At 37.8% G+C, this 11,488-nt stretch overlaps 1 protein-coding gene across 1 annotated transcript in view; it reads left to right on the top strand.

Annotated features, from left to right (window-relative positions):
* Positions 1-11,488, top strand: part of LOC115221043 — a 336,595-nt gene that overhangs the window by 63,541 nt on the left and 261,566 nt on the right. Inside the window, exons 9-10 of the mRNA XM_036510356.1 lie at positions 4,694-4,739; positions 8,521-8,561. Coding sequence (XP_036366249.1) covers positions 4,694-4,739; positions 8,521-8,561 — 87 coding nt within the window. The remainder of the gene's footprint in view (positions 1-4,693; positions 4,740-8,520; positions 8,562-11,488) is intronic.

The following is an 11,488-nucleotide window of genomic DNA, read 5'->3' as shown; positions in this document are numbered from 1 at the left end:
TATATACTCCTCTCTGTGCATTTATTGTTAATAATTTTTAGCATTCCTCCTCAAGTTGTACCTTCAGATACGTTCAACTTTGAAAAAAAATTCCGCCATTTAACTTGGCGAATATTTCTTCCGGGCTTGATAGTGGGTAATTATGTGTCATCAAACACTCGTTTAAACCTGTTAGAATAATCAGCACATACCTGGATTTTATTGCTTTTCCTTGACGTAAACTGTTGGTGATGCCCATTCAGCATAAACAAGTTTTTCCGTAACCCCAAGCTTTTTACGTCTATCAAATTCTTCATTTATTTGTTTCAACGCTGCGAAAGGCGGAGTTCGTTTTGGTTTAGATACCGTTATAGCATTTCCTTGTAGTTGAAACTTCGCCTTTGTTTTTGGTGCACAAATCTAATTCATCAGAAAAAAACTTCAGGAAAAATCTTTTAAATTTTATTTTTCATCCGTCCGACGCCTTATTTGTACTGGCAGAAAAGCAATTCATATTTTTACAGAAACAACAATTTATGGAGAGATCCCATAAGTTAAATAATTCCATCCAGTCTGTTCGGAATAAATTTGCCGTATCATTCAACACAAAAACTTTGGCTTTTAAAGTTTTTTCACGAAATGTAATCTCACTTAACATTTCGCCCTTAAAATGTAATTTTTTTCCTGAAACATCATGGTGCAATTTTTTCCATGTATCTGCGTTAATTATAGAGATATCACTTTCCATATCTGATTGTAGTTTGGTATCAACATCATTCATTTTTATGAATACAAATTTTCTTATTTGATTACTATTGACAATACAGATTTCCCAGAATTTTTTTCTTTCGAGCTTTTTTTTTCTGTTACTTTCTATAGTGTGAGCTTTTTATGCCCATTTTCACTACTCTTAAAACGTTTTTTTTTAAACGGACAGTTATTTTTAAAATGCAGACCACCCCACTCATAACATGGATTCAGTCTTCACATATTTTTCTTTTTCACTACTCGTTACAGGTCGACACGCATGATTATGAGAGTAATCTTTTTCTTCAATTTTACCTGTGCTATATCTTAAATTCATAACCCTTTGGCATGCTTCTGCCACTACCTGGAGAATTAATTTTTGGTCCTGTTCTACTTTCGTTAATATCTGGGAACGTATATCTGCATCTTTGCTTGCAGTTAGTCTTTGAACAAAAATTAGACATTTGAACATATCCAAAGTTAATTCCTTTAATTTGAATTTTTCACAATCTGTTAACAATCCCAGCATATACTTAAAAAACTTAGATGTGTTTCGACCAATGATTGGTCCAGGCCATGTCTAACTTAATAGCACCACCTGATAGGATTATTTGAATCCTGTTTAAGTCAAGTTTTGCTTATGGTCCATTCAAGTAGTGAGTTTTTGTTGGGTGAGTTGTATCCAATTATGGGTGGCTTATCTGGTATTCCTTGAAGGAATCTATCCAGACTCCGTTTAAAGTTGGTGGGATCCTGTTCCTCTTTGATCTCTTTCGGGACAATGTTAAATAGGGCAGGGCCTGTTGAGGAAAAGAAATTATGTTGTAGTGTATATGTATGCTGTGATCTTGAATTGGGCAGGGGACGTATGGCCCGTGGTCCCAGTCTTGGATGAACCTTGAAGCTTATGTTCAGGTCGTTTGGGCAAAGTTAGCGGTATATTCTCCACATCGTACAAATGATGCACCGCTCACGGCGACGCTGGAGAGAGTAGAGTTTCAAGGCTTTAAGGCGATCCCAATAATCGAGAGCAGCCATGCCTTCAATTCGTTTAGTGAGTGCTCTCTGGGGTGATTCAATCCTCGAGATGTTTTGTCTTGTATGGGGAGACCACAGTGGACAGCAGTATTCGAGGTGTGGCCGTACAAAGGAGGAGAAAAGTGGTATGATGATACCTTGTTCTCTGGACCGGAAAGTTCTTAAGATCCAGGAACTCATCCTACGAGCTATATCGACCTTCTTGTTGATGTGTGCACTCCAACTGAGATCGTCATCAACAATTACACCTAGGTCTCTGATGTTGTTAGAGGCTGTGAGCGGTTCCCCTGAAGGAAGAGAGTATGGCTGTTTTAGTGAGGAATTTCTTCCAAAATGCATCAGCTCAAATTTTCCCTCTTTCAGTTGCATTATGTTTCTGTCTGCCCATTGACTCACAGCATATAGATCAGACTGGAGTTGAGTTTGGTCTGCTTCTTCATTGACGATATGCTGGAGCTTGGTGTCATCAGCAAATATTTTCACTTTGCAGTAATGTACGACACTGGAAAGGTTGTTTATGTAGATTATGAAGAGTAGCGAAATCAAGACAGTCCTCTGGGGGACACCGTTGGCGACTTTTGCTGGGCTTGAGTGGACTCCATCAACTACAACATGTTGTGTTCTATTCGCCAGGAAATACTTGATCCAGTGTAGAACTTTTCCACGGATTCCAACATTTGCCAATTTTGAGAGTAGGATATTATGGTAAACCCCTGTCGAACGCTTTACTGAAGTCAATATATATGACATCAGAGTTCGAACCTGTTCCCAAGGCTTTGAATACATCTTCAATGTGGTGTAAGAGCTGTGTTAGACAGTCCCTGCCACAGCGAAAGCCATGCTGATTTGCATTTAGGAGTTTCTGGGTCTCCAGGAAGTCAGCCATCCTTGATCTTAACACTCTTTCAAACACTTTGATGATGTGGGAGGTGAGTGAGATTGGGCGATAGTTGAGTGCGAGGGATCTGTTTCCCTGTTTGAAAACCGGGATGACTGACTGGGATAGAAACTGTTTCGGTATATAACCTGCATCTAACGAATTTCTCCAGAGGTTGGTCAGAGGGACTGCAAGTTGGTGTCTACATTCCTTCAGGAGACTAGCGGGGAATCTATCAGGGCCTACAGCAGAGTAGTATTTGACCTCATTTATTGCTGCTATGATGTCAGTGGCAGTGAAGGTTATGTCCGAGATTTTATGTTGAGAGTCAACTTCGTTCGCTTCTCTAACGTCAATATCAGTGGGAACACTAAAGACAGAGCAGTATTGTTTCTGCAGTATTTCTGCCATTTCTTTAGCATCGTGTTGGGGGATGCCGTTATCATCAATCAATGGCCCAATGGGTGAGACAGTGGTTCTATGCTTATTTGCATAGGAATAGAACACTTTTGGGTTCTGTTTGATGTTTTTGATTACCCACTGTTCCTCCGAAGCTCTTTGATTTTCAATGGAGGTTTTCATGTCGTTCTGCAGATGAAGTTTTTCCAGCTCCAGCCTTTTCATTGTTGTTGAATGTGAATGTTGTATGTGGGAATATTTTAATTGGTTGATTTTCTTGTTGAGTCTTTTGATGCGCCTGATGAGTGTTTTTTTTCTTTTTAGGGAGGCGATTTCTGTTTGTGTTAGTAGATTTCGTGGGAGCGTGTTTAGAGCATGTATATGTGACAATGTTTTCAAAGTGCTGCCATGCGGTCTCAATATGGGTGGAATTGAGAGTAAAAGACCAGTCGATGAAAGACAGATCCTTTCTGATTGCTCCTCAGTCCGCTTTGTGGAAGTTTATATTATCAAATGAGTGCCATGGAGTGGGATTGGCTGGTTTGGTTTTTATATGTCGGGAATTGAAATTGCAGAGTACCATGTCGTGGTCTGAGAGGAGAGTTTTTTCAACTGAAATACTGTGAACGAAGCTAGAGTGATTGGTCAATACCAGATCCAAAATCGTTTTATTATGTCTCGTTGGTTCGAGCACTAGCTGAGTCAGGAAGTATTCATCCATTAGATTAAAGAGCAGTTCTGCTGCTGCTCTATCTGATGTAGAGCACTTGCCTAACTTCAGAGTATAGGTGACGAAGGCTTCATTTTTTTTTTTTATCAAATTTAAACACTGCCAGCGAGTATTGAACAGGGAACTTGTTTCACTGATAAGTTTCGATAAATAATTGTTTCATCGAAACAAATCTCACTTGGTTTCTTGGGCATTATATAGTTACTATAATTTTCATGTTTGGCAGGCAATAACTTTCTTAAAAGTAGTCGTACTTTTTTCTCGTCAGAACAACTTTTACATTCTTCTTTGAAACTTTCTACGTATCTTCAAAAACATGCAGAGAACGTAGTTCCTTTTTTCTGGATTATAACTGAACTCTCCAATGGCGTTTGCTACACTGTCTGGCGAGTATAAACCTGAAGTATTTTCAGACTGCTTCCATATTAACTCCAGCAAATGCTGGTTTTGTTGTTGCTGTTGTAATCGCTGTTGCAGCTGTTGTTGCTGGTGCAACTGCACCACCCAGGTCAATAAGTCCTCCATATTAACGATTTTTTTCTCTGGTTCCATACCGAAACATTTTAACCCAAGCTTCGAATATCTCGTCACCACTTTTAAATCCTGGTGCTGGATAAAGAAAATTTAACGAATTTGTGTAGAGGGGAGAAAGTATTTACGCGACACACTGCTATTACTGCTGCAGGAGGCTAATTCCCCTCTATAAACTGCTCACAGTCAATTGCTGCTGTCAACTCGACAGTTGTTGATTTTAAAGAAATGTGTCAGTGCACTTTTAGTCACTTGAGGTGGTCAGAATCCTTCCATATCACTTATATTCCCCATTCTCAGTTAAAAGATAAAGAGTGAATCATTCGATTCTAGACTCATCATGACAAATTCACTTTACTAATCTGGAATTTTCTCATTTATTCAATTTGCAGACTCTCAAACAAACCTGCCGTAGACGGTTTTACCAACAAAAGTAAAGTAAGTCTTTTTAAATTTTAAAATACTTTTCTTTTGTTTTATTTGCCTGGACTGTGATGAATGGTTTGTTGAAATTTTCATCAATGGATATGTATAAAAAGAATACTGAATATCATTTTTATGAATATTTTTATATATTTTCTCACATTGGTGCAATCTTTTATACTGGGGGGCCAAACTATTATTCTTCATTCTGGTAGAGCCAGCTACTATTTTTCCAATAAGTAGAGTTGTCTACTTTATCTCTTACTGGTAGTTCCAGAAACTATATTCCATATATTTAGAGACGCCTTCTATTTTTTTGTATTATTATGGCCAGTGTAGTAGTCTTCATTTTAGTACGGCGGGACACTAGAAAAGTCATCATGTAGCTCGAACGACTATGCATCCCGAGGTAGGATAATTTTATGCAGAATTAGGAGTAGAAAGCAGTAAAGTATGAGCGAAAAAGGTTTGAGCAGAACAAGTTCGTTGTTACACAGGAGAGAGATGAACGAGTGGAGAAGGAAAATGATGGACGATAGGGGTTACGAGGTGCCAAAAAGGACATTGAAGCTAAAAGATTGGTAGAAATGCGTGGGGAGCAGGAGATATCTTATAATACAGAACAACAGGAAAAACAAAGATGGCACAGTAAAAGAGACAAGAGAGATGACATGCTGTTGAGTAGGCTGAGGAATGAGCGGCGAAGAGAAAGGAGAGGGTGACAGGTATAGTGGTGGCGGCGGCGGCGAGATAATTTGATGGCATAGTGGGGTGGGTGGGAGTGATGAATGAAAGTGTGGGTGGAAAGAACAATATTAAATGATGAAGGATGGATAAATAGTGAATTTATTCTGGATAGAAAGAAAAGTGATATCAAGTAAGAACTGGTGTTAGGGAGTTGATGGAGATGGTGGGTGCCTTGAAAAGAATTGAAATTGGGTGAAAGGCCGAGTTAAACATAAATATACATACACAACTTTACAAGAGCACCGTTCCACTGAGGTGGTATGTCTTTTAGAGAACTACACATCACCAGTCATACTGGTTCTCTATAATTTCTTCCATGTGGTCCAAGCTCTTAATCACCTCTCTGAAGTTCAAGATCCTGAGATAAGCCTAACACATACACACAAACATACACACACACACGCACACACACACACGAGAGAGCTATTAACACTGGTCGACATCTTTTGAAAAGTCGTGTGCTTCTTAAGTGAGATTAGTTAATTCTTATGTATTTTCATGTCCTGAATCCAAATATCACCTTGAAAAATGCTTATTAGCTATAGGTTGAAAGACACATGACATATAATATTTGATTATTTTATTATAACGTACAGTTTTTGTCATTATGTTTAATGCTCTAGTCCGTATCTACTCCCTGCCTTTTTGCTTGACGCTTATGGAGGGCTGAAGAATAATGTCCAGCAAGCATCGTTTTCCTCCATTTGCACTGGTACCGCTGTTTCCATAGTTGAAATATCTTGGTAAAACCGTCAACGATGTTCGTCACTAACTGCCCCACAGCCCGCTAGAAAAACGTCCAAATGTGTCTCCAAACGCGGATTTAACATGACATGTTACATCTCATATTCTTGTAAGCCTTGGCGAGGTTTTCCATTAGTTCTTTAAGAAGCTCTCAGCACTGAGGACCAATGAAGACTCCCTCTTTTATCATAGCATTGCTCAGTGAGGGTGGGAATTCTGATGTTAAATACTTGAATCCTTGACCAGATTTGTCCATAGCTTTTACAAATTTTTTCATGAGCCCCACTTTTATGTGTAGTGATGGGAGAAAAATTTTGCTTGGCTCAGTGAGAGGTGGAAGCTGAACATTTTTCATCCCAAGTTTCAACGTTTGACGAGGTGACCAGTCTCTCCTGATACAGTGCGAACCTCTTGCGCAGCTATCCCATTCACACAGAAAGTAACAGAACTTGGTGTATCCGTCCTGAGAGCCCATCACAAAAGCAACAACCTTTAAGTCATCACAGAGCTGCCATTGATGTTCACTATATTTTATGCATTGCAGCATAAGTTTTATATTCTCTTATGTTTTTTTTTTCATATATGATTCATAGCCCACATGAACTGAAGGTTCACTATTGCTATTATGCAACAAGAGAGCTTTCAGGCAAATTTTTCATGAATCTATGAACAGCCTCCAGTGACTGGGTTCGTATTTAATATCAAGTGCTTCCATCAGACCATTAATATTTTTGCAGGCCAATAAATCACCTTCCATTATGAAAAAATTGCTGAACTGTTGCTGACGGTCATGAAATTTTGAAAGTTTACATCAGCTATTCGGAGATTTCACTGTTGAAGACGAGAGCCTAGCAGCTCTGCCCTATTCTCAGGTAGTCATAGATCCTTGTCAAGGCCATGGAAATCCCGTTGTGATCTAGAGGAGTGTGTTTCATCAAAATTTTGGTCATTCTGCAATCCAGCACTGTTATCCCCTTCTGCTTCCTCTTCACCCCCTTCTTCATCTGACTCGAAGAATATGGAAGTTGGTGCATCAGGAACAGATAGACATTTTCCACGTGGAACCTGGCGCATACCTAATGGAATATTTCGATATTCATGGGACTCTTTTTTGAAAAGCCCTTTTTCACTGGAAGTACCATGCAGAAATAACAATTGCCTGTATTGTCTGTTGGCTCCCGCCACGTAATTCGTACAATAAAAGATATTCCTTTCCTTTTCCTGTTCAACCATTGGTGAAGGCTAGTAGCACAAGTGTTGCAACACATGTGAGGAGCCCACTTCTTATCCTGGTCGCCAATCTTGCATCCAAAACATAGGTGATATACCTTTCTAACCAGAGCAGTAATACGGCGCTTCTGCGATGCAAAGGTCACCTCACCACAAATGTTGCAGAAGTTGTCTGCCTTATTCACACAAGTGCGAGGCATTTTAAAGAAGACGACAAACAATAAGCAGCTAAACAGAAAATTCGTTCATAAGTTTATCATTAGCAGAAGTGTTTATATCATTCAGTAGAAAAATAAAATTAATATAAAATGCTTCATATGCATATCAACAGCTTGCTCAATGAATATTTATTATAAGTTTAAAAAGTGTTTGACTAGGAAAATCATTTACCTTTTACTTCAGTATTTAAACTTGCACAGCACAACCACATCCTACGACTTCTCTAACAATCCTGAAGGGCAGTGCAACTGTGAGTGCGATAAGCAACTGTGAGTGCGATAAGAAACATACTACTGCGTGCTTTTGGAAATTTGTTTTTAATAGGATACCAACGTTGGCGGCGGAATTTATCTTGAAGGTTTCACCAATGAATAGATCTTTCAATTGATGGAGGCTACAAAAATATTAAATATATTAAACAACAAGATCATTTATCTTTAGCATCTGTTCTTTCCTTCCTTTCATTTTAGTCTCTATTTTTTAAATATGCATTAGGTGTATTGTATAACTTTCTCAGCCTGACAGATGTTTAAATTGGTGAAATAAAATTCTCTTATCATCTTGTGGCTCTGTTTCTATCCGGAAGATTTGATTCATTCCAATCCCATGTCAAAACCAGTGTACCATGCTAAAAACTATAAATCAGTAAAAAACAAATTCATGTGTACTTGTGTTAATATGGATTGGATTATCTCTTCCAGATAATTGTAGTTATACTTATTTATTATAGTATTTCTGTTCAGTTATGTCATCTCTGTATAATTTGTTATAGAATTTGAAACTCTGTGTTATTAATGCCAGATGCTGAAATCTCATCATTCCTGCAAACATTCATATTATTTTCTTTTATTTTCAGAAATCTGATAAGAAATGGATAGAGGAAAACATTAAACTAAGGTAATTCAAGAAATATGCCCCTAAATTTTACAATGTATAAGTACACATATATTAGGATTTCAGTTATGGTAATGTAAATTGAAACATTTTTATCAGTTGAGATTTTTCCAGTAATTAGTATACAAAAACATCGCTTAGAGATGTGGACATCCAAAAGCAATGGGCGGGAGAGGTAACTAAAAGAATCTCTTAATTGTTGATTTCCATATAAGTCATTTTTTCTTATGTGAAATTTGACTGGCGACTGTTGGTGCTGCCACCTACAGTTGCTTTCGGAATAAGAGAAGATGAGAAAGAAAGTTTACTAAGAAATAGGGAGAGAGTAAGGTTTTCTATTTTCTTTACTTTTAGCAGTGGATTAGAGATGCAGAAGGCGAGAGACAGTGATAGAATGAGGGAAAGTCTCTTACATGTTTAGGATTTCATTCCAGTAGTTTTTCAAAGATATTGTTTTATTTCTCTTGTTAATTTTCCCCCTCCAGTGCTTATTCGCCTTGTTAGATTGTTCTTCATACAGACTTGACTACCATTTCCTTTACAAACTACATGCACACCGCTCTGTGTTTCTCTCGGGTGCAAACGTGGGATCTCTTGTCGTATTTCCACGCTGCTTATCACGTGAGGATGACTTAGAATTAATTTCCAATATGTTTCATCTCGCCATGGTACCTTTCCTTTTGTCTTGTGTGTAGCATTCATCGTTCGAATCACACGTGGGAAATGTGACAGGTAACTGTTGTTGCTGCTACCTACAGATGATTTTGAGTAAGAGAGAGAGAGAGAGAGAAAGTAAGTGAGTTACCTAGAAATAGAAGGGAGGGTGAGGTTTTCCTTTAAAGAGAAAGAACCACGCAGGGCTTATATTTTTTATTATTACAAGATTTTTTCTTACGAGGGAGAGAACATAAAATAATATTTCTATATAATTCAATTTTCCACCTCATTTTTAAGTGTCCTAGTAGCTGGAAATAACGTTATTTCGCTTTTCTTTGAGCATCCCAATACATCATAACTTAGTATCATGAGGCCAGTTGGACTATGTTCATTTTAAAACATTTAGGAATTATATACAGTCGATTTTCTTATTTCCGTTTTCTTTCTTTTTTTTCTTAAACGCTTAGCACTTAAGAAAAGAAGTGAAGAGATAGAAGCTGAGAAATAAAATCTCAGGGGTTTTCTCATAATAATTTGGGAATATATTAAATTGTTACATTTCCAAATCCTACTCCCTTAGATCACCGGTATTATTTATGAAAAGCATAAAAATGGAGATCAACAGAAGACTAAAAAAAGTTAAATTTAATTGGTGTTTGATATAACAGTATATCATTTCTGTTCAATCATTACTCTTAATACAGCAAAGGCATAAATAATTTTAACAATCACACACATGTTTATGAGTGAAAGAGGTTAGGTTTTGTGATGCCGATTTGTTTCTCTTTTATATAAAGAACAAATTAAAGTGAATTAAGCAAAAGTTAAAACTGGTTTGTGAACTCAGTGGGAAATCCACAGCATCTGCTAATAATGATCCTAATTATATTTATGGAGAGAGCGAGAGAGAGAGAGAGAGAGAGAGAGAGAGAGAGAGAAAGAGATTTTGAAATTTTACTTTTCTGGCTGGGGACTTGATCTAATTTTATGTGAAGAAACTGAAATGAGTTCATCATAGATGATGAGTTATAACCACGACAACGTATATTGTTAGAAGTGTTTTCTTATATAATATTAAATATGAAGAAGTCTCAAAAGGTTAAATCGAACATGCATTTTGGAAGTTTGAGATGAAAATCAAAATGTCTAGCTTTATTGTTACTTAAAAATTCTATAAATGCCAGTTTCCCCTCTTTCCCAAGATGTTAGGGCGAAAGCAGTAATTAAAACATGAAATCCAAAATATGAGAAATCCTGGTCTTTGTGTTCCGCAGCAAATGTAAATCATAGAAAGAAAATATATGGAAAATTTAAAAGAAAGTCAGTGTATTTAGCCAATTGGAAATGAAAAAGATGGCAAACATTGAAGCAAAAGACATTTTATTGGAGAAAGATATATTTTGCAATGAAAATGTGTTGCTGTGAAGATTTAATTTTGATGTAGAGGCATGTAAGAGAAACATCCTCCTCCTCCTTCCTCCTCCTCCTCCTCCTCCTCCTCCTCATCATCATCATCATCATCATCATCACCATCATCATCATCACTATTTAACGTCCATCCACCTTGCTGCTACGGGTTTGACGGTGTGACAGGAGCTGGCCATCCAAGAAGCTCTCCAGACTCCAATTGTCTGTTTTTACATGGTTTCTAGGGCTGGATGCCTTCCCTAACGCCAACCACTTTGCAGAGTGTGCTGGGTGCACTTTACGTGCCACCGGCACGGGTTCATTTTACATGGCACTAGAACCTGTAAATCACATGCCTGTGTATATGGATGACCGGGATATTACTTAGCGTGGTACGTCTTTTCAAGTACAGCAGATCATCACAACTCCCGGTCCCTTGATATTTCCTCAGTGTAGCCCAGTGTCTGAAGATACTTTCTCACCATTTCGTCCCATCGCATCTTCCCCCGCGTATTCCATCCACAAGTTCTCTCCACAATTAGGGATCAGCTCTTCTTTATGCAACCGTCCTCATCCACACGCAACACATGATCAAACCAGCGCAGTCTCTTCTCTTGCACACAACATCTGATGCCTCTTAAATCATATAGTTTTCCTCTTAAATCATATACACTCTGACATCCAGCGGAGCATTCTAGCTTCGTTTCTTTCAAGTGTTCGCAAGTCATCTGTTGTCATAGCTCATATTCCACCGCCAGTGGTTTCATTAAAATAAATCCAACAGTAATGGGGAATCTACAAAAAAAATTTAACCTGAATATCGAAAAATGTTTCTGTCTTTAACTTTTTTGATGTACTACAATTTG

Source organism: Octopus sinensis, linkage group LG17 (genome assembly GCF_006345805.1).
Source record: "Octopus sinensis linkage group LG17, ASM634580v1, whole genome shotgun sequence".
Lineage (NCBI taxonomy): Eukaryota > Metazoa > Mollusca > Cephalopoda > Octopoda > Octopodidae > Octopus > Octopus sinensis.
Note: the sequence above shows the minus strand (reverse complement) of the source record. Positions and strands in the feature narration are given on the sequence as shown.